Source organism: Parasteatoda tepidariorum, chromosome 8 (assembly GCF_982258835.1).
Source record: "Parasteatoda tepidariorum strain Cologne lab strain chromosome 8, Ptep-v5.0, whole genome shotgun sequence".
Taxonomy (NCBI): Eukaryota; Metazoa; Arthropoda; class Arachnida; order Araneae; family Theridiidae; genus Parasteatoda; species Parasteatoda tepidariorum.
The window spans coordinates 25,010,149-25,034,924 of NC_141762.1; the positions used below are offsets into that span (position 1 = coordinate 25,010,149).

At 31.2% G+C, this 24,776-nt stretch overlaps 1 protein-coding gene across 5 annotated transcripts in view; it reads left to right on the top strand.

The window, feature by feature from the left end:
* LOC107447180 (protein Wnt-5b-like) overlaps positions 1-24,776 on the top strand; it is a 415,322-nt gene that overhangs the window by 375,082 nt on the left and 15,464 nt on the right. For all 5 annotated transcript variants that reach the window (XM_087168936.1, XM_071180546.2, XM_087168938.1 and 2 more), the window contains 2 exon segments: positions 16,006-16,262; positions 23,950-24,242. In XM_087168936.1, the coding sequence (XP_087025062.1) occupies positions 16,006-16,262; positions 23,950-24,242 (550 nt within the window).

Genomic DNA, 24,776 nt, shown 5'->3' on the forward strand with positions numbered 1-24,776 from the left:
GTATGATAAATCTTTTGTTCGGTAAATACTGTTGCCTGAAAAAGGTGGTGGTCGGGAACCAATTTTTTGTTCATAGATTAGACAAAAGGCTAGCCACTCTCACTTTCTGATTTTTTCAGAGATTTATTATATTTCCTTAATTTAAAACTCAAAATTTTCCACACTCTGAAAAATCGCATGGTAGTTTTAGCAGTTGCGACTTCATTTCTTGACATCGAAAACCATTGTTTTTTAAGGTAGACCCGAATAATTAATGTTCAAATAGTTAAATAGAACTAAGATTAATAGCATAGATCAAAGTGCATTGGCTATGTAATATCTTGCTGAAGAACTGCATTTACTACCTTAGCCCTCGCACATTTATTTTAGAGAAGAATATGTTGAGGGTGAGTCTGAACAAGACTGCAAAACTTTACGGGGTGTACACAAGTATGTGACAAGCTGTTTCAGAAAATATTTTATTCACGGGAATATGATTGATGCACAAAGAATATACTCAAAAGATGTAATTGATGTACAAAAAATTGCTGGAAGAGATGCTCAAAGAAATCGCTTGATGTTTTCACAAACATAAGTTATTCCCTGAGAACGGGTGCAAAGCCTACATTGCAGCTGGTGGAGGATCTTTTAAGCAATTTCTTCGAGCAATTTCCAGCAATTCTTCTTCAGCAATTATTTGTACATCAATTTCTATTAGAGATTTTTTTTTAAAAGGAAGAACAAATATACTCAAGAACTACCGCAGTTATTGGTATTACATAATAAGTAAGAATCTAAAAATGAACCTGATATTTCATTGTAGCAATGCTCTCAATTCTGAAACGTTTCGTCCAAATAATAAACTGGTTAAAAAAGTAAACGGATCTTTCAACCTCAGAGATAACTTCAGATTTGAGTTTTCTTCTTTACTTTCATCACTTTTGAAATTTTAGTGAGAATGCAACTAGGCAAGAAATAGTAGCCAGAGTACATCCAGACTCGAAGAAAATTGTTGAGAGTGTGGTGTAACTACCACTACGATTATTGAACATCAATTCACTAGTATATAAGACATACTAACTTGATTCAATCAGGAGGTACCTTTTGATGGATGAAGGATGGCATTGTGCAATGGTCTTTCCCCACATTGGTGACGTGATATGATCATGACTACTTCGATGGATGGTCCCCATTGAACAGTTGGCTTGTGACTGCGCCATCGTCCTCCTCGCACTGTTGTTTCTCAAACTCATTTATACACTACGGGATTCGGCACACACTCGACTGCTAATAGCAACACAGGAGTGACCACACACACAACCATGAACTTAATACAGCTCTCATGGCTGAAGTTCAATACCCGGTGACCTTAATCCAGCTCTCTCGGTCTTTCACAAACTAGCGGTATCCGTTCATTGAATTCTAGTGGGGGAGTATTGTGGCGTAACTACCACAACGAAAATTAAACATCAATTCACTAGTATATAAGATATGCTAACTAGAATCAATCTTGAGGTACCTTTAGATAGATGAAGTTTGGCATTGTCGATATTACCTTTCCCCTCAAGAGTATATCCAGAAAAGCAAGAAAATTACATTTAGATGCTCGAATCATTATTGGAGATTTATCTTCTTCGTGCAACTAACAGCATTTAATCTTAATCAAACTCAATCGAATAGTGCACGTTGCTATCGATGAAGCGGGGGGGGGGGGGGGTCACGGCGTCGGGTTAAAGTTATGAAAGAAATCAGAATCACTGTAGCATTTTTGGAGTATGATGTTTTATATAGGTTTGGTATGCGTACCAACTAAATTTAAATATATCCATTTAAACAAATCCATCGGTTGCTTAACCCACTGACGGCTTTGCTCGTAAAAAGTCATAATTTCACCTGCAGTCGTATCCCCATATCAAAATCGGTTTTTTCATGTTATGAGATAGGGAATCAGTGTATTGGGGAAAAACATTCTCCCAATTTCGCCCATTAGCTAAAACGCCAGTGCGTTCATCACGTATGGCTTAAAACTTTTTTTAAAAAATAATTACCATGGACTTACTTTAAACAGTTAAACATTTTCTGCACAAAATATTCCGTTTAACTTCAGAAATATATTAAAAACTCATTAAAAATAAAACATAAGCAGATTCTACAAAGCATCTTCAAAGACAAAAATAATTTCATGTTCGAATTTTTTTTTTTTTTTTTTTTTTTGTGAGTGTTCTCCTTTTTCTGCTCATTTGTTGCTTTTAGCGGCTTAAGTGATACCATAGGGTTTATTAACATTAAGGCCAAAAACACAATCTCTGTTTTCTTTTAACGATGCTATTATTTTTAGGCATTTGAATGTCACGAAACAAACATAGTGACTGAAATCCGAGATAGCAAACGCGTCCTCCACGTTGTTTTTTTATTATCTGAGTCTTGAGTTCGCGTGTATCGCCAGGTTTTTTTTTCTTCCTTCCGCTGTTAATTCTTTAATGTAAACAAAAGTGGAAAAATCGTAAGCAATTTTTGGATGGATTTCCACAAAAGTTTTCATGCTCTTAAATATAGTCTCTCAGCTCTTAAATATAATTAATTATTGAATAGATATTTCGTACTCGGAGAAAAAAAATACTGAGGAAGTTTGTACTGAATGATACACTTCGAAAAAAAAAACTGTAATGACATTTCGGTTAAAAAAAATACTGTAATTATGGTTATAAAAACCAAAATATAGGACTATAAACCAATAAGAAATTATTAATTGCTGTCGTGCATTGTTTCTTTAAGTGCACATAGAAATTAGTGTAAAATAACAGGCAACAGTCTGTCCACCAATTAACCGTAAAATTTACGGTAACGAAATTTTTTTTACCTTTACGGTTTTGAAACCGTTTACAACTAGTATGGTTAAAAAACAATGAATACCAAACTATGCAATTTATTAACCGTTTATTACTAGCATGGTTTAAAAACCGTAAAAAAGAAATTTAACTGGGCATTGAAGCTAGACTTTTTTTTAGGTAATGGGCACTGGAATTGGGTTGAGTTGTGTTTATTAAATGAACCGTGGAATGTTGTTTAATTAGTTTGTCTGGTTGTTTCACCTATCGCAAGAGATGGGAAATATTACATTTTTTTTTTTCGTGTTGAGCAGGTTTATGGTGATGCCATCTATGCATGAAAGAGCGTATCGTATTCTAATAGTCTAGGTTCATAAATTGAGGAGTGCAGAACATTGGAAACTATTCATGTGTTAAAGGGAAGGGAGAAAATATTGTGATGTCAAAGCTGGGACTCGAACCTCCGCTCTGTCTGTCACGAGATTGACAGATTAGCTCTCTAGGCTATAATATGTACCCAGCTGTAAGGAAGTAAATGGCTTAATTTGGTCGGCTTAGTTGGTGCGATAAAATTCTGGTTGTTTAACCGCATTAGGTAAAGGTGGTTAATAAACGGTTTTTCTCACAGTTAACAGTTTGAATACCATCTTATTTATGTTTTGTTTGAATATGGTGAAATAAAAATTTAAAAAAGTGTTATTTAATCATTTTTCTGAGAAATTTTTAATAGTGTAAAATAAAATAAGGTTTAAAAATGATTTAAACATTGCCGCTAATGCTATTATAAATCAAAGGTTCTATATTTCTCCGATTGTTACTATGGCAAATATTACAAAATTTTTGTGAATATGGTATCTACGCAGGAGCATTTAAAGTCTGACTTGCATGAACCGTAATGAAATAAATTCGACTTCTTTAGGAGAGAAAATGCTTTGTTTGAAATAATAATTTTATCGACCACAAATTACTTTTATCAATCGAGCGAGATTTTATATTAGGAGAGAATGGAGAAAAACTCTGAATAACACTTTACTAGTCATGAAGAAGCACTTGCCTATATTAGCGTGTAGTTGTTGATTAATTCTGAGCTGATAAATTAATTTGTTTTAACTACGTGAACTTTTCTTGTTTTTTAGTTATCCTTTTTTATTTGCTCATTAAAGTTCAAAAAAATTATTTTCAGCTTAGCTTTTTATAAGCTTACTAAAAATTCATGCCCTATAAATTTAATCTCAACTTTTTGAGCTCAATTAGATGTAAACTTAATTATTGTCACAGCTTTAAGTTAATTTAGTCTCCTACCTTTTGAAAATTGCCAAAATATTAGTGCGTAAGCTGTTTGATAGTTCGGCTTTACCCTGTCCCGCCCCCCATTTGGAGCATCCAGGGAATACTATTGAAGGATCCGTTTAGGCAAGATCCTCAATTCTGTTTTCAAAAAGTCTTTTAAAAATCACTTCAATTCCTTTGTTTATTTTCTTTTGGTTCCAGTTTCTTATAATGGTGTCAAAGTTGAAATTTCTCGAGAAAAATTTAATTTTTAAATCATTATAAACTGGACAGACAGTAAGTATGTGTTCGATATCTTCATAAGTTTTACAAACTTTACAGTGAGGGTCTTTCTCGAACAGTTTAGACTGATAACTACCCTGGGCTCAGTGGTTAGTTAGAAATTGATTAATATAGAAGTTGGAGTAGATTTTTCGATTACTGACTTTTGTGATAAATTGGTAAGTGTGTCGGCCCTTTGTATCATCACTATTCCATCTTTGCCGTGTTGAAAGGTTATTCTTCATAAGTTCTGTTCTTGTTGTCTGTTTTGATGGTATGTCATATAGATCTATTGTTGATTTTTGACAAGCTAATTTGGCCTGTCTATCAGCTTTCTCATTGCCCTCATATCCTTTGTGGGCTTTAATCCAGTGGAATTTAGTAATATTTTTTTCAGTATTTTTTATCATTTGAACTAAGTAATCATTCGTGTTTGTGTTGCTAAGGGCTTGAAGACTGGAGTGTGAGTCAGAATAGATGTTTGTTTCTCTATTGATATAATTTTGGTGTATCCAGTGGAGTGACTGAAGTATCGCCCATAATTCTGTTTTGAAAACTGTTGAATAATCTGTAAGTCTGAAGTTGCGAGACTCTACAAGACCACCATCGACATATATTACGAATGCACATCCTACTTTGTATTCGCCGTTATAAATTAGCCTGGAACCGTCCATGAATATCTCAATGTCATCTTTTGTTGGTAAATTGTAGTCAAAATTTATGGATTTTAATTCTGAGGAATGTATAGATGGGAAGTCTGGTAGAGGTACATATGGATCTTCACCACTTTTATGGAAATAAATTTTCGCCATTTTCTCTTCTGCATTAATAATTAAATCTAATGGGTTGGTCCCGGCCAAAACTTGTAGTGCATCGGCAGAGGTTGTCCTGTAGGCTTTTGTTATGGAGAGAAGAGTCTGTTAAGAGTTCTGACTTGATTATTGTTCCAGATTTCGGATCCATAAGTAATTAATTTTTGTGTATTATTTTGGAAAATGAATTTTTTAATGTATGGGCTCATACCCCAGTCAACTCCAGAGTGTCTGTCCAGTTTAGCTTGGAAGATAAAGATTTTATTCGAACCAAAAGCTGCTTGATATTATGAAATGCCGTGGCTCAAAATAGGATTTTAAAAAAATGATCCTCTTTTTTTAATTTAGAAATTTAAAGGTATTTCTTTTATCGCGATAGGAATAATTCAGTAGTTATGACATTAAAATAAATAATGGGGTGTTGACTAAGTAAAGAAAAAGAAGGAGATATTAAAAACAAACTGATAGAAGTTATTAAAAGAATAGAAGAGTTAAATTATATACAGAAGTTATTAAAAAACACTGACAGAAATTATTAAAAAAAAAATAGGGTGAAAAATTTGTTTTTATAAATATATTTGCAATTGAATTTTTTTAAAAAATTTTTAAACTATTTTTTAAACTTAAAAGCTCATTTTACACGATTTTTTCTCTCTCAACATTCTCATCCATTTACTTTAGATTAGCTACGCGAGCCATCAAAACCTTGTTAACAACTGAACTCTTCGGATTACGCGGATCTACTTTATCCCCCCTCAGCCAAATCGGGATCACGCTTAGATGCACTTTTCGAGAATTTTTTTTTCCAACCCTGAAGAGGGTCTTAAGAATGTGCAATTACCTAGAAGGTTAAGAAGACAGAAAAAAAAAATTCCATTTTTTTTTTCCTACATCGAACATTTTCTTCATCGTTTTTATTCGACCATTCGAGCACCGCCTCTCCGATTCAGATTATGAATCATCCGTGATTTTTTATATCGCAATAATTCCGAGCAAGATGTTAAGATTTTATATGACGTTATCTGAAGAATTGTTTCAAATTAAAGAGAATTCTGATAGCGACAGATAATGCTACCGGATGGTTAACTGGTTGGGTCTTTTAAGATCCACCTACTTCGTTATCACTGTGGAATAGGTGTTTCTTTATCAGAATGGTTGGAAACCTTTTGGGTAAACGAATCCGGGTTACACCCTTGATTCGAAAGAAATATTAAAAATCCATTAAAATAACGCTGGATAGAGGTAATGTAAAATGCACAAATATATTAATTAAAGAGGCACACGACCGTTTCGGTACTTTAGGCATCAACTTTCTGAGGCACGACATAGCGCTTATTTATAGTACCAAAACAGTTACCTTCTTTTTTTAATTTGTGAATTTTAAGTTGTTTCTTAAGCTCGAAAATGACTCTGTTTGCTTTAATTGGAATAGGTTCATAGTTTGTTCGTATTTTTATTGCTAATTACATCAAAGTAAGTTACTATTTAATTCAAAACTCCTTAAATTAATAAATAAATAAATAAAAAATTAAGTATATAATGAATTAAAATTAAGTAAATAAATAAATAAAAAATTAAATATTTAATGAATTAAAATTAAATAAATAATTAATAAGTAAATAAAAAATTAAATATATAATGAATTAAAATTAATTATATAAATAAATAAAAAAAATAATTAATTTTATCCAAATCGAATGTTTTCAAAAGTTATTATTTTTTTTCGAAACACAACGTTTTTATACTATTATACAATTAAAATTTTCTTGTTTGAGAATAAAAAACTTAAGTCACTACCTTTAAATGCTAACATCGAGAAAAATATAAAAAATTTATTCGAAATCATTGAAAGAATTCTTTTAAGTTAGGTAATAAATTTAAAGAGAATTCTGATGGCATCAGTTAAGACTACCGAATGGTTCTTTTAATATAGTGTTTTTACGTTAGAATAGTCCAGTCCCAAAACTACTCGGTTTTCTTTACTAATAGTTTTTTCAATCTTCATTTTATTCAATGAATTAAGTTAAAAAAATGTAACTAATTATTCGTCTATTTAAATTGGATTTTTGAAAGTTACTAAGTATTTGCTTAGTTTTTCCTGAAATGCAATTTATACGGATAAAGTATAAATTTATCGAATGATAAGAATATAATTGTCCTAGTTGCATAAGAATAACGATTTTAAATGTTAGTTCTGGGCAAGATGTAATATATTATATGACGTTATCTGAAGAATTGTTTTAAATTAAGGATAATTCTGATATCTCCTGATAATGACATAGGATGGTTAACTAGTTGGTTCACCCTACTGCTTTATCGCTAAAGGAAAGGCGTTTCTTTTATCAGAGTGATGGAAAATCTTTTTGGTACACCAAATTGAGTTACACCCTCGATTAGAAAGAAATACTAAAAATTGATTAAAATAACACCGGAAAGATCCAAAATAAATAAGGAACGTTTCGGTACTATAAACAAGAATCATCTTTCTGCCAAACGACATGGCACTTGTTTATAAGTACCGAAACAGTTACTCTGCTTTTTAATTTTTAGATTTGTTTATGCTATTTCTTAAACTCGAAAATATCTATGTGCTATTTGGAATCGATTGCTAGTTAGTTCTCATTTTTATTGTTAATTTCTTCAAAATAAATTGCAATTTTATAGAAAAATCTTTAATTCAACAATTTAAACAGATAAATAGAATAAGAGAAAAAACAATTTCTTTCATCTAAATTGGATTTTTTAAAGGTTATTTATTGTTTTTGAAGCATAACGTTTTTATATTATTATGCAATTAAAATTATCTTACTTGCTTAAGAAAAGAAATCTTGAGTGTTTTTAAATGTTAATTTCGAACGAAATATTAAAACTTTATGAGATATTATATAGAGAATTATTTTAAATTATTGAATATAAAAATAATTTTGATAGCGCCAGATAATGTCTTCGGATGGTTAAATGGTTTGGTCGGGTGGTTAAATGGTTTGGTCTGATCCACCTACTTCGTTATCACTGTCAAATGGATGTTTCTTTTATCAGAGTGTCTTAAAGCTTTTGGGTAAAGGAATCCGGGGTACATCCTTGACTAATAAAGAAATATTAAGAATCGATTAAAATAACTAAGGAAAAATATTTAAAATGCACAGTTATTGCGGTAAATCGCCCTCTCAAAAGGACGCTACAACATGGGAGAAACTTTTCATTGCAAATTCTTTTTCTGCTCAGCAACTAATATAAAATGTAAAGTATAGAGAAAGTGAGTTTAAAGAAACCTAGATAAACTCATAAAGTTTAAAAGATAAGTTATTTAGACAGCAAAAGTTCAAATTAAATAACTATCTAGCAGCTCGAGAAGAACAGCTAAAATATTTGAATATTGATCCCTTCTTAATATTTTCTAAATTTAATTTTGCTGTTCTTAACTCTTTGAAGCAGAATTTTTATTTAACAAATTTTTTCCTCATTTTTTATTTAATTTAGGTCAAAATCAGTGGATAATATTATCTTTATCGTTTTAATAATTTTTGATTATGAAATACAGCAAAAGACACAGGTGTGTTTTTCTGTGCTAAAGGTAAAATCTTCCAAACAAGGCTCACGTTCAAACAATAACTTTTAAACTGTGCACTCATTTAGATCTAAGGGAAACAGTTATTCGTTAATGAATTTTCTTTGATTTACAAAATCAATTATTGATAAATTTTTGAATATGACTGGAAAAAAAAATTAAACTACTTTTTTTGGATTTCATATTTCAGTAAAAGTGTAATACTGATAGTCTAACAGTTTTTTTTATAGGAACTATTATACTGTTTTTAATAAGTGAAAAATACCAACGTATGCATATTTTTACTTGCGATAAGAGCGTCAGAAAAAATGTATAAAAGGAACACCGGTGTTCCATCTGCGTCAAAGGGTTAAACATCATTTTAACTTCAATGCCCAATCACTTGAGATTTCGTGATAGTATGTTTTATCCAAAGCGTCTACGTAACGAATCCATTCCCTCAACACTCTTACACTTCCAAAAAAGAAAACAAACAAACAAAGAGTTGCGCGTTGATGTTGTTCATTACCAGACGTGAAAGGCGAAAGAAACGCTGATGTTTGGAATAAAATCGGAATGCCAAGGATAGTCACCTCCATCGTTGTATGATCAGACTTTATAACAGCCAGTTCCGTCTTCATCTGGATGTTGGCGAACAACCAAACGTGTCATTCATTTCAGGTAGTTGAAGATGGTGTGACACATTTGTCACCAGCCATGAACAATGAACATCCCTACCGGAATTGTCTTCAATTACTTTCCCTGCTTTATCCTTGTGTTCCCTATCCACTTTCTGTAGCGCTGTGTTGATCGCCAAATTAAGAGCCAACCTGAGTAGACGAACTAACCAAACTTGTAATTAATATTTCGGAGACATAAGCAAAACATATCAGATGTTCCTATTTTGTTTTCTTTGTGTTATCTTTATTCTTAGCGGTAGGGATCAATATTTTTAATCGTTCATATAGATTTCTGTTTATTTTATTTTTGCTTACTTAATCTTTTGACTTATTTTTTAATATAATTATTAGTTTCGCTGATGAAAAATACATTTGCAAGTGACGGCAGTTGTTCTGCTTTCGGGTGCACTATGTGATGAACAAATTTGTTATCTGAAATTAAGATATTTTAATTCCCTGAGAACCCATCACTTCAAATTCAATTGAATAATGAGTTAAAGAGTTAAAGGCTTGGGAAAAAATAGTCACCCTCTGCTATGACGTCAGAGGAGGACATCAAAATTTCCTTAAAGGTTTTATTATTTTTTTTCTAGGACAGATGGCAAATACAAGAAATCCAAATTTTTATACCAATTTTGTTAAAGTATGTTTTTGTGAAAACATTTGAGATTTTTTTCAAGTCACAAGCTGTGCTTTATTCATTTAAGAAACAGAAATTTGTATTATGTGTAAAATATAGTTTATTATACGTAAAATTTAAATTATTATGTGCATAAATTAAAAAAGAATTAAGTCATTAAAAATAACTGCCGTGTTTACTAGAGAATTTCTAGGAAACTGGGATTTCACAAACTTTTATTTTTAGTACTTATGCAGTTTCTTTTAATGTTCTAGCTTGAATTATAACAGAAGATTATGTGCTAGATACAGTGCTAGTAAAATACATGGAATTACCGTTTCCTACATATTTTGTAGTAAATACTTTAGTTCTTTTTCTTGTCATTATAATTTTTGGCGTGTAAAGGCTTATATTTCAATAAAAAAATTTCAATATCACTAGAAAAATTATTTCCGACATTTCTTTCAAATTTTTTTTTTTTTTTGAAATTTCTAAGGTAAAAAATATTTTATTTCAGCTATATCCTAGTACACTTTGCCTCGTATTTATATGAATTTTATTTCACCTGGTTTACCCACTCGAACTTAAATCATATTGAAAAGTCTATTTTTTCTCCAGTTTCAGTATCAATAAAATCATCACTTTTAAGAAAGGAATAAAAAAGAAACTTTTAATCTTTTTAAAATTTAGCATAATTTGACCATTTGACGCAGAATTTTTATGAAAAATATTCTTCGTACTTTTTTTTCATTATTTGGCATTAATTTAGGTCAAAATAAGTGAAAAATATTATATTTAGCTTTTTAATAATTTATAGCTATGAAGTACAGCATAAAAAGTTTTCTTCTTCTTTGCGTTAACAGAGATGTCAACTGCTCCGCTTTCTGCAAAAGTTTTAATAAATTGGTAGCGAATGAAATTGTAAAACTTGTAAAATAAGGATAATTACGCTTACTCTTTTAAGTGTCACTACGATATAACTGCAGTAAAGGAGCGTTTGTATCTTACTTTGAATATTTGATAAGTAGTGGTAGAAAAATTACGTAAATTAAAAAAAAAACTAAACTAAAAATAACTTAAATTTCGTTGCCACTAAAAATATCTTTTTGCAAAACGGAGCAAATTGACATCTCTGCATGAAAGTAAAAATATGACATAGCTACCATAATCTTGCTTATCACAAAATGTTTTTATTCACTGTCTGTAAATATTTTCATGATGAATGGGATATATGCGCGGCCCAGGTGCCCAACTTTCAGTTAATAAAAGCAAAAATGAAAGGTAAAACCTTTCAAACAAAGCTCACTTCAAAATAATAATTTTTCAAATTTGCGCTTATTTGCAGCTTTTTAGATCAAAGAGAAACAGTTATTTATCATTGAACTTTCCTAAATTTTCAAAATCAATTATTCATAAATTTGTGAATATAAATGAAAAAAATTACTCATTTTTCGGATTTCATATTTTAATAGAAATATAATTCCGATAATCTAACAGATTTTTTGTAGTAATTATTAGGTTGTTTTTTATAACCAAAAAATATCGAAATATATTTTTCCTAGCAATTAAAGCGTCAGTAAAAATATATATATATATGTATATATAAGGTATATATAAATATATGCATTGGTGTCTCATCTACGTCAAAAGTGTTAAAGCTTCTCTTTCTCTATTTACATTAATTATTATTTATTAACTTCTCAATATAATTTTCATTCTTTAAAGTAAACGCACGTGTGAAAATAATAATAATAATAGTAGTAATATTAAAACACAAAACTCTTAAATATTAATTTTTCTGCGGCATAAAATTGTTGTTTTTAAATATGAAGCAATGTAAATTTCAGTTTTCGAAACTGACTTATTCCCGAATTAGCCAAATGTACTTTTTTGTGACTTTGACTTTTGTCTTTTTCACAGTTTTCTCTAGAATGCGAAAACTTATTTATTTATTTATTTTTTTGGAATTGCAGTGCATTTTTAAAACAAATGATTTGATTGTTCTTTTCGAATACAAATTCTTAAAGAGTCATGCAGACATGTATATCTTGTTCATTTTATTAATAGAAGTGCAGTAAACACCCTCTCTTTTAGGGGATGCTCGCATAAAAAGAAAGGTTAAATTTAAAAATAGAGGATTTAAGTTGTCGATTGTTCCAGCCTGCGTGTCTCCATCTTCAATCTTTGCCAAAATAATTATTTTCAGGTCGTCATCTTTAACGAGGTGAATAGCTTTCAAAAAATGAGTTGTCTGTGGCACCGTAGGAATCTAAAGTTCAAATGTGAAGTGTAAAATACCACCCTTCTTAATTTTTGATCTAATGATCCGATTAATTCACGGTTAAGGACTCAATCTTAATGGTTCGAAAGGGTGATTTCAAATATGTTAATTAATTAGTGCAGACAGTATTTTAAATTATGAAATCAGACACAGAAACGTTACTCTTGGAATAAATATACCTTTTTTTTTATTTATTATGGATTTGGATTTCTGACCTCCGATAGATCGGGTGCAGTCACAATCTTGGAAATAGGATCATAATCGTTTGGTCAGGAGAGCGATCCAAAGTTTGAACTCCTTAATGTAAATTTTACCTTTAGCGTATTTTGTACATCTCGAAAACTTTATAAGTGAATTGAAAAATGTTCTAACGCAATTATAAAATTCGATTTCCAAAGATAATTTCATGCGAAAAGTAACTTTTAGCGAATGTTTATTATTTTATTTAATAATAGTAAAGAAAAATTTGAATTGTAAGGTATATAATTTTTTACGTCATTATAAAGAATGCAATTTTACATGACAGAATACAAAATTTCAGCGAAATCAGCCGAATATTTCCTAAAAAATTGAATTTTAAAAATACTATTTTTAACTTGATTAAATAATTTTAATAATAATAATTTTAATAATAATAATTTTAATAATAATAATTTTAATAATAATAATTTTAATAATAATAATTTTAATAATATTAATTGATTAAATAATTACTAATTAATTAGCACAATTGTGGTTACTCCCTTGAAACTTTAAAATTGAGTCGTAGAACATGAAGTTCCGATCATTAGATCAAAAGTTATTTTAGATGGTTCAGTTTTTTTTTCCTTCTTTCCAGACTGTACTTTTTGTTTTGCTAATGTTTTTGTTTTCTTAGAGGTGAGGAGTGATATTTAAAAATCCAATGTCATGAAGGATGAATTATGAAATTAACCTGATTAATCGAGTTATTAAATGATGAAATGTTACATTTAAAGTGTCAACGTGATTAATGATCATTAATGAAATTTAACTGATTAATTGATGAAGTGTTTGATTTAAAATTTCTTAATGTTTAGAAGATCAATTATGAAATTTACATGATTAATTTAGATTTAGGGGACGAAGAGTGACTTAAAATGTGTATTTCTGAGATCAATTATGAAATTCTTTTTGATTAAGTTCAAAGTGATAAATTAAAATTCAATATGATCGTAGAAAAATTAAGAAATTTAAGTGATTAATTAAGACATTTAGAGGGATATGTAAAATAAATATGATCAGATATCAATTATGAAATTCTCCTGATTAATTGTTATTTAGATTATATTGAGCGATATTTAAAATTTTAATACTATTAAAACTGTATTAAAATTTCAATATTTTATTTTATAACCGTCGTTGAACAGTCTGCCCAATTTTCGGGTTTACGACTTCTAATGTTTAACTCCGTAGCCTTGTAGTCTTAAACTCAATCCAGAAGACAGGTTTCTAGAAGAAGACTCTTGGACCAAGTGTTGGGAGAAATTTACCTGCGTGGAGCACTTTTTCATGAAACTAATCCGCATTTGCGTTACATGAAGAGGAAAACCATGAAAACCTCCCATAGTTAGCCTGACGACAAGGGTATTCTAACTTATGATCCGTCTGCCACTGATGATATTTTACGTCATCACTGTGGTCGGTGCAAGCCGGATGCGAAATTCGTAGCAACCAGCCATTGCTGGGATTCAAACCCGGTTCACCTTATTGGAAGGCGAATGCTTTATCCCCTGAACCATCACGAGCTGATCTTGAGAAGAAACGTCCACTTGGCAAGAAAGGCTCGCCGCACGTGTAGGGGGTCATGTGTACCAGATTGAATGCTGAAACTCGTAAGCCGAGCATGTTCATCGGATTAAAGTCAGGTAAGAATGCTGGCCATTCTATACTTGTGATGTACTCGGATTGAAAGCATTCGCCTAAGATGTTTTCTCGGTAAGGACGGGTTGTTTATAAACTCAAATTTTACGGCCATGGTACCCTAAGTAAACGTACATGTTGCTCCAGAATGAAGTCCCGATAAATTTGGCCAGTTACGATCCTGATTTGAACTTACAGATCTCTTCTGGAACCCAGTATAATTCTAACCCAAACGAGCAGGCCTGGAATCATACAAACCAATATTTCCCAGATGTCTGCACACGATTTGTATTGAGACTGTGGTACTCGTGGCTGCAGATAACTGACGAGACAGGTCGGATACTGTGGTCCAGTTTGCTTCTTTTGGCAGTTACTGCCAAATACTGGACTTCATTCGGCGTTGTAATTTGAGATAGACTTGTACTTTAACGTCTGTTAACAGTTCCATCAAATTGGAACCGTTGTCAAAACTTAGTCAAGACACTTTAGTCAATTTCAAGTTCCACGAACACTTCTGAGAATGGCCACACTCCAGACGGCCGATAATTTTTCCATCTGTTCTGACACTGAGCAGCTCACAGAATGCTTGTGAACAATTTTACTTTTTTGCCACCATTCCTTACACTCTCGTCAATGTGGCACACTATCGGAGTCCCCTTGTGGCTTCCTATATTTTACATATTATTCTTGAAGATATGTGTGATAATTCTACAGATGAAATTTTTGCCTTAGATTTCAATTTCCGTGTGATTCTGAATTATCCGTAATTTTTGGATATGAATGTATATTTAGTTTAAAGGGTGAAGTAATATTTTTTTAAAAATCCGTCCAGTTATTTAACTGAGCAAGAAACCGTCATTTGAAAGTTTGTCCCAAGGTTTTCACGTCACTTTCCTGGCATTAGGTAATATAAGAAAAAAATAGAGAACTTGCCACTCCAACACCATTTGTTCATATCACCCTGTTGAATTGATTCAGTGCTTTGAAAATCTGATTGATCTTTGAAGATTATTATTATTTCTTTGAAGTTCTTAACTGAGATGTATAGCGGTTTTAGATGGATTCCTCCTGTACAACCGTTTTATTATCTATGAGAATATTTTTTTAAAAGAAATTCCAGATTATGTGCATTATTTTTGAGTAAGATTAATGTGATGATTAATAGATAGATAATGTGATGATTCTAATCGAATGATTCTAATCGAAGAATTTTATTAAACCTAAATCCGACTTTGAAACTTACTAGCATACTTTTCTTCCCTACTGCATAATTCTGCCATAATTCGTTTGCATTTCGATATTTTGAAAAAAATCAGCATTTGGAACTTCTTGATTTATTCTGGGCACACTTCAACTCTCTTTTTTTCCTTTCTCTATTTTTAATTTTAAATTGGGTACCAATGGAGGTGAAACAAAATTTGTTGCGAAAAGTTTCTCTCGTAGTTTGGCTTCCTCTTGAAGAAAATCCCCGTGAATCTTTATCCCAAAGGAAGTGATTAAGTATTAAATAATGGTGAGATCGAGACGAAAAGGACTTAAAAAGACTAAAATTAACTAACTTGAGCTGGAAACAGAAGCAACTCATCGTGTGGAATGGTAAAAATGTTCAACTATTGCAATGGTCTTTCTTGGGATATACCGCCAATGTTGATGTTGATTGCTTTGTCTTGTGTTTATTCTACAGTAAAAACAGCTTGAAATATTTCATGATGATTGTCGTATTCTAATATTCATTGAAGTGTAAAATACGTTGTTTCTTTCTATATTCTTAATTAAATCAAAAGCCTAAACTATTGTTTATCTACTACGATTATTATTATTTTTCAGGAACCTTGGCTTGCAAGGAATTGATGTTCTAAGAAATCCTCAAGCCTACTTGCTTGGCGCTCAACCTCTCTGTAGTCGATTGAGTGGGTTGTCTAGGGGCCAAACTAAATTATGTTACCTGTACCAAGATCATATGGCACATGTCGCCAGAGGGGCGCGTCTCGGCATTCACGAATGTCAGTGGCAATTTAAAAACAGAAGGTGGAACTGTTCCACAGTAGATGATTCTAGCGTGTTTGGGCCAGTACTTAATATAGGTATGATTTATAAACTTATTTTAATTTAGTGCATTTCATGTTACAATATACATTTTAAAACGTCATCATTATTATACACTATCTGGAAGAAAGTGACGGGACAACTGTAAAGTTTGGTGGAGGAGGATTGATGGTATGGGCCCGTTTCTCCTAGTATGGGGCTGGCCCACTGGTGAAGGTTGATGGTATGATGAATGCCGATAGATACTGTGATATTCTCGATAATCATGTCCTTTCAAACTTGCGGGTAATTTACGGTATGGATGATTGCTTGTATCAAGACGACAGCGCAAGATCCCATGTTGCAAGGAGGACTCTTGATTGGTATGTGAACAACAACGTTAAACGCATGGAGTGGCTGGCGCAGAGCCCTGATCTTAACCCAATTGAACATCTCTGGGACGAATTGGACCGTCGGTTGAGGGCCTGCACCCCACTCCCCAAAAGCAAGCCTGAACTATTGAACTTCCTGTTAAACATTTGGAAGGAAATTCCTGTTGACACTATGGCTAATTTAGTGGAAAGCATGCCCAGAAGGGTTGCAGCTGTGATGGCAGCCAAAGGAGGCTCTACCTCCTATTAATTTTAATAAATATGGGTTTATGTCGTTATAGTGTCCCATCACTTTCTTCCAAATAGTGTATATACTCAATGAATTAAATTTTATAAATCATTCATTTGTCATATGCTTTTATAATTTTATTCACGTCTTACCCTTTACCGCTGATTGAAATGAGGAAAATGATCGAGTTCTTCGTATATCTTAGGACCAAACGTGAATGTATACCAAATAGTGTATATCTTAGTACTCAGTATGAACACATATTAAATAGTGAATACCTTAGGGCCAAATACGAATACATACCAAATAATGTATAGTTTAATACCAATTACGAATGTATAACAAATAGTGTATATCTTTGTTGGTAAATGTGAATACTTACTAAATCGGGTATATTTCAGTACCTAATGTGAAATATCTCAATAACAGATGGGAATTTTATTCATAATTCATGAAAGTTGTGTAAAACACACAAATGCTTGGATTTTATAAATTGTTTCATAGTATGCTATTAATCATTTTATTTCTGTAATTAAACTTACCCCTTACCACAGCTGGAAATGAAGAAACTGATCGAATTCCTTCGTATATCTTAGTACTAAATGTGAATAAATATCAAAACTCGAACACATACTAAATAGTGTACCAAATAAGAATACATTACACATGTATATTTTAACACCAAGTACGCGTATATAACGAATAGTGTATAGCTTTGTGGCAACTAATACTAGAGTACATCTTAATACCAAATGTAAATATATACCAAATTTAAAATATCTTAGTATGATATGTGAATTTTATTCATATTTATAAGAAAACATGGGTAAAATTATAACTTCTCTAACTGTCCCTCTGTCGTGGAATCACTCTTTCACATAAATATGACTGTGGACCTGGAAATTTACTTTAAGTCATTCAAATAAGAAAAGTACAAAAGTCTGTATTTTAAAAGCTTTCATTTTAATAACTGCAGGAGAAAAAGAAAGGAAAGAACAAACGAAAAGAAGCGAGGTATACGAAACGTAATTAAATATATAAACGTTGTTGCGTGGTGGACTCAACAACACCATCTATCTTGAATTTTTTTAGGAATGCTAAGTGAATGTGGGAAAATACAAATGTCTAGTACAATTATCTGAGAAAAGTTGAAAATAACCAAATAATTGTTTTAAGTATTTATAATTGTGTTAAGCATTTACAACTGGTTTCTGGTATTTTATGTAGAATTTTTTTTTAATACTTCTTCTTACATTATTTCTTCTTATGTTAATATTGGAAATGAAGAAAATTAATTTATTTATTTATTGTAAGAATTCAAATCTACTCTTTTCAAACTTTATGAGATAATTGTACTAGAAATTTGACCGAAAAAAATAAAAATATTTGGGCATAATAATTTCGAAAAGTTACGAATTCCTTTTAAGGAGATTCTTTATATTCAAGGAAACAAACGTCTGTAATTTTTTTCTTTAAAAATATTTTAGAATTTTTTATCGATGTTCTAAGAATAATTAATAAGATTTGAAATTAAAGAAAAGTTGAAAATTGAGTTAAAAATCAAATACATACCTTTCGAAATTTTTAAAATGATTTTGTCATAAATTCTACTGAAAATAATATATGCGCCTAGAAAAATTACTTAAAAAAAAAAAGAAGATGGATGGATTTTGCTAGGGACTTTTTTTTGCCTTAACATGTTAATTAAAATCTTGTAATGTGTGTTTTCTTTTTATTTAATTTTTTTTAATAATTAAACCTTAAAAATAAAATTTTAATCTTTAAAAATAAACAATTGCGTAATTCAAAATACTTACGAAACACATTATACGGTTTTCATCAATTATCTGCAGAAAATAAAAGAAAAGCTTTTATTGTGATAATTATAAAAGGATCAATAAGTGGAAACATACCAAATATACTCTTAGCCACAGGTTCCCAACCTTTTTTTGAAATATTTTTAACTACTTTTTTGAAGTTGTTTAATACTTTTAATGTAATACACTTTTATCATGGCGTTAATTTATTGGAAATTCCTACTAACCAACAAATTTATTAATTAAAAACAATTTTTATTAAAAAAAAACAATAGGAAAGATTTGATAAGTGTTTGCATAAAAGGATCAGAATGCGATTAAATTTAAATTAAGCATGCTATTTACCTATAAATATTTTATATAGGTCTGTAAAGAAAAATTGATTAATAAAGAAATTGAAACAACCTGAAATTCGCAAATGTTGTCCATCTATTATTGTGATTCAAAGTCGAATAGTTATAAGTAAACTGTAAAAATTCAAATGTTTTAAATGTTAAAGAAAGTACAAAAATTTTCAGAAACCTTAAATTTGTATAAAAAAAAATACAGTAAAAATGTGTTTCTTTTAAATTAAAAATTTTTTGTTCTTATTTTATGTATTTTTTAAAAAATTTCTTCTGTCAGCTGTCACAGATCCTATGATAACGTCATCCCCCCCCTAACCAGAAGTCTAGAGCGCCCACGTTGGGAACCAATGACTGAATAGATTTAAAAATATAACGTACTGTAGGGCATTAACAACGATAACTTAGAAAACATATGATGGTTTTTTCTTGACATGTGACTAAAACAGTTTACCTCATTTCCTAAAAAAAATATAAAATGCAACCTATGATAACATCAATATATTAGCTGTATATTTATCGCTATTCCTGCAATACATTTTAGAGTTTTTGGCTCTTCTACAAAGCTTTCCATTTAAAAATCTTTTAAAAGTGCAGTGCTTTTTTTTGTCGGAAATCTCTATTCTGTTGTAATATATTCAGGGGTTAACACATGATTTTAAAAGTTGATACTTTTTACTGGAGAACAGCCAATTGTAGAAAAGGAAATCATTATTTACAAAACTAACTAAACGAAACTAGTGATCATAAATTCTTTCCCCTTTGCATTTGTGTCTCTCTCTTTATTTTTAAACTAACGGTCAAAATAGTTAAGCGCTACATTCTCTATACTAAAAATAAAATGGATTTGCATTTATTTGAAGCTATTTTGTAAGTTTCTGCTGATAATTAAATCAATAATAGTTTATCACGTTGAAACTTATCTATATTGCTTAAATGCATGTTGCAGGTCTAATACACTGTAAAAAATTCCAGATGAAATTACAGTATAAAGTCCCGGCAATTTGGATGTATCCTCCGTAAAATCCATTTTTACAGCAATATTTATTTAACATTGAAGTGATGCACTGATGTTTTTTTTAATTATTTCTGTAAATGTTACTACTGTATATCCGATTTTTTTTGTTCCCAAACACGTAAAAATGGATTTTACGGAAAAAAGTACAAGTACCCTGAGTGCCGGTACTTTAACAGTATAATTTGATTAAGAATTTTTTACAATGTACCCTGTAGTTTTGAACCCGACTCACAAGACTAATGCGTATAGAGATATTTTTACAATTTTTAAGAAATCTATTTAAGTGTTCTTTGGTACTTTTTAATCATTAATATCCATACCTCAGCATCAATACAGAAAGTTTTACTCCGGACTGAAACTTAAAGAAATAAACAGCGCATTTGATATTGGAAGCAAAATTCGAAGCTTATCTAATATAATACCTATCGTAAGAATTAAACACAAAGTTTTCACAGAAATTTTTTTTCAAAATACAACTTGTGAAATTTTTTAAATTAAAAGAAAAATATTGCACTAATTAATTTAGAACTAATATTGACTTTTTCAATAGTATTCAAGTGCTTCATTAAAAGAATAGACTTGGTGAATATAATTACTTTTGATAAACTTTGATTCTGATTTTAATGTCATATGCGTTCACAGAATGAAACTCAAATTAATTATTTAAAGATTTAAAAAAAAAAACTACTCTTTTTTATTTAAAAGAAGAAAAAAAAATTAAACTTCGCTTTTTTAAAAAAAAAAAAAATTAAAACTGCTCTTGTTTAGAAAAATAAATTTAATGCTTCAATGAAAATATGAAGCTCGATTATATCTTGTAAAAAAAAAAAAAAAAAACTGTAGTTATTTAAAAAAATTCTGTTTCTTTCTTTTTTTTTTCTGCACGCTGTCAGATAATTGTCGGAATTATGGTGCGCTTATGACTTTGCCAATGCTCGTTATGTTCATTAACGGTAATCTATGAAACTACATTGCTTTTGCAGAGTAAAGTTAGGTAAAACCCCGATTTTATCGAAATTATTCTGTTTTTTGGCAAAAAAACGCTGAATTACATTTTACTAGGCAAAAAGGAACTGCCATATTGGCGGGTTGATTTTTTCTAGGCGTCTGTGTAGATATTTATTGGTCAATGCAGCTATACAAATTATTTTTAGTCCTGCTTATTATACGTTAATTGAAGATCTCATTACCTAACAAACAATAAAGACAAACAATAAGTAGCACTGTTCTATTCCGTTCCGACAGCTCGTGGGGTAAAATCGGATCCAGCCCCCTCCGTCTTTTATAGGTGGGTATGCTGAGTATGCCTATATTAGTCCCTGGCTGGGCCCATGAAAGCTGCAGGGTAGCGGAGGAAAAAGAGAGCCTACATACAAGGCTGAACAAAGGTTTTTCAGGCCCCAGGACAAAATTTATTGCAGACCATCTCTTCAAAACACAAAAAAACAACAACAACTTATTTTTAATAATCTCTAAATTTTTTGAAAACCTTTTACACAAAATTGTAGTGTTTATATAATTCTTTTAAAAGAACGCAAATAAACACTATATATTTCGCGAAGAATTTTGCTCGGGTCCCCTCAGCCGTTATGGGCCCCGGACATTTGTCCCTCTTTTTTTCCTCCCCGTTTGAGTACGGCTCAACTGCATGACATGCATAATTTTCTTAAATTGTCATGTAAAATAGAAATGCTACAACTTTTTCATTTTGCAATTTGAAAAACTGTGAAACTCTTACGGAGTTGCAAGAAAATATCTATAAATCGCATGGAGTCTGAAAAAATTCTGTATAAGCTTGTTACTTTTTCATTTCTAGTTAAAATCTCTTTACGGTATTTTCTAACATTTTCATATCCTTAATATCCATACTTCAGAAATCAGTTACGAAAACGTTACTCTGGAGAAAATCTGAAAGGATAAAAATAAATAAATAAGTCAATAAACGAAAAGCAAAGTTGACAAAAAGTTAATAAACTTATTTTTCAACTTAATCTCGCCGTGTGACAACGCCAGCTTTCCAAGTAAATTTAAACTCCAACTAAAATGGACCCCCACATGTACAATTTATGAAAAGCAATAGGGAAAATCAAATTTCTAAAGTAGGAAAAGATTGACACCCATGTCCCAAAGAGGCAGAAAAAAATTGCTCTCAAATCACGAAAAAAAAATTGCATAATATGATGCATATCACGTGAAATCCACGTGTCTATAGTTTGAAGATGAAACAGCACTCTAGGCAGGGGGGCTCGGGGGGATAGGCCTGTAATTTTGTCACGAGACCCATACGTCAGCCTGTCTTCGCTGGCCCATTAGAGTTCCCTAATGATCTCTAATGATCTCTTTTGCAGTCCCCCTCACAAAGGTGATAAATGATGATTTCCACAATCTTGTTCTTTTCGCTTGCTACTTCACACCCGCTTAACCTTTGCTCAACCCCTTTTCTCAATTCATCCCACCCCCACCCCCACGGACAGTGATATTCTCTTTCAAAAAGGGAATCACTAATTAGGCATTTCCAGATGATGCGAAATCAACTCTTTTCCGGATCATAAGCTCCTCAGCATCTTTTGGCGTTATGATGTGATCCTGCTGTAAGGAAGATGCAAGGAGGATGGAGAGCAAGTGATGCGTCATCACGTTGAGATGATGCGATCCGGAATCTGATGCCTTGTCTTGGATTGCAATCGTCAGGAACATGTTAAATTTTAAGAGCACTGTATTTACATTTTTTGTATTAAATTTCTTTTTGTGTGTGTATGTATTATTAATATTACAAGTTTTTCTGCTTTATTTTGTAATACTTACAGTTAATGGAAAATAAGCTAAATTTTAGCTAAAAATTAATAAGCTAAATTTTGCCATATATATATATAGGTACAGAAAATAACATGGTTTTCAGGTGTGCCACCATTGTCTTTATTTTCCGTAAGTTTAATTAAATACTAATAAAAGTTTTCTCAAATATACTTCAAAAATCTGATTAAAATATAAAAATTGTTTAAAGCATGTTGAGAGAAAAAGAAATTAATACGGATCCAAATTCTTTCATCCCTTGGTTAAAGAAAATAATTTAACTATTAACAACTAAGCATGACGAATTATATGGAAATTAATAGTTGCAATGTTAATTATTCTTAGTTAACAGGGTAACCATGTATTGTCTAAACAATTGAAATTTTTGGTGAATTCTGAAAGAATCTAACAAAAATCAGTCAATTCGAACTTAGTTAAGGAAAGTTCCTAGTGAAATTTTTAAAATATTAAAATTTTTGTTTTCTATTATTTTGGACACAGTTGTGAATATAGAATAACAGTTTTTATTTGCAAAGTCTTCAATAATTTTTTTCTATTATTAAAAATACATTTTTTTAAATGCCACATAGCACCTTTCACTACTAAGTCTACATAGGCTTACGGGGTGCTTCATAAGGACCAGCATTAATATGTATTTTTAGAATCCTTGTCACTTATGAAAAAAAAAAGATTTAGATATTGGAGTATATTAATCAAAGGAGAAAAAAAAAAACGTTACCAAAATTTGACGAATCATAGTACGGGAAGTCGAATACAATTAACATCAAAGCAAGTTATTTGGTGATTGAAATTTGAAGTTCATTTTAATAACATATTTGGGGTGAAATAATAGTCTTTCAATTGCTCTATGTCTCCTCCCGCAAACACACCTGTCTTGTTGTTTATTACTCTCGCATTCCTGAACCGTGATTTATTAGATTTCGGAAGCGTTTTTGTTTTTTCCTGGATTTTCTGAAGTATATTTGGGGTGATCCAATGTTTATACTTTTTCATTTTCAATTTTGAAAAGGACTTTGAAAACTCCTATTAAGGGCGGTAAGTCCTAAAGGCTTTGCAGAACACATTGTTTAGATTTAATAACAGAGTTAAGTTCAATAGTATCCTCTTTCATATTTGTTTATTTGTATTGTAGGCAGCAGGGAAGCAGGCTTCGCACATGCTGTAGCTGCTGCTGGAGTGGTCCACACTGTGTCCCGCGGTTGTCGGGACGGCCAACTGTCCAATTGCGGCTGCAGTAGGGCAATGCGTCCCAAGAATCTCCACCGAGACTGGATCTGGGGTGGATGTGGTGACAATATCGAATATGGATATCGATTCACTGAAGGTTTTGTTGATGTAAAAGAGCGGGAAATCAACCATGCTCGGGGTTCTCGTGAACAGGGACGAAAACTCATGAATCTCCACAATAACGAAGCTGGAAGAAGGGTAAGTTCTGATGGTACTTTAATTTTTGCAAATCCGAAACATTTAAAAAAGTGTGTGCAAAAATTGTTATTATTCGGAAAAATCATTGATGCATCTTTTCAATTTATAAATAATAACAGACAATACATTACAACAAACAGCGTAAAGTTCTGTTATTCGATAATGATTGCCATAATACACTGGTGTAAAGAATTAAGAGAATTTGCAGACTGGGTCGATTATCTCTAGAACTACTGGACCGATTTTAAGGAAATTTGATATGTATATACATTGATACAATACAAAATAAATAATCAATCAACAATTGTAATACACACGCATGATTGTGCGTAACACTCGCTCGAGTAGGAGGGTATGAAATTGCCACAGGACAATTGTGACAGGAAATGATAAATTGCCTTCTTTATAGTAAGAAATCATATTGCCTTATTAAAAGTAAGAAATCACGCTACAAGGCCTGTATATCTCTAAGAGGGGACCCCCATTAACCCATTCTGCAATAGCTGTTTCATACCTGCCGACTCCATCAAGGGT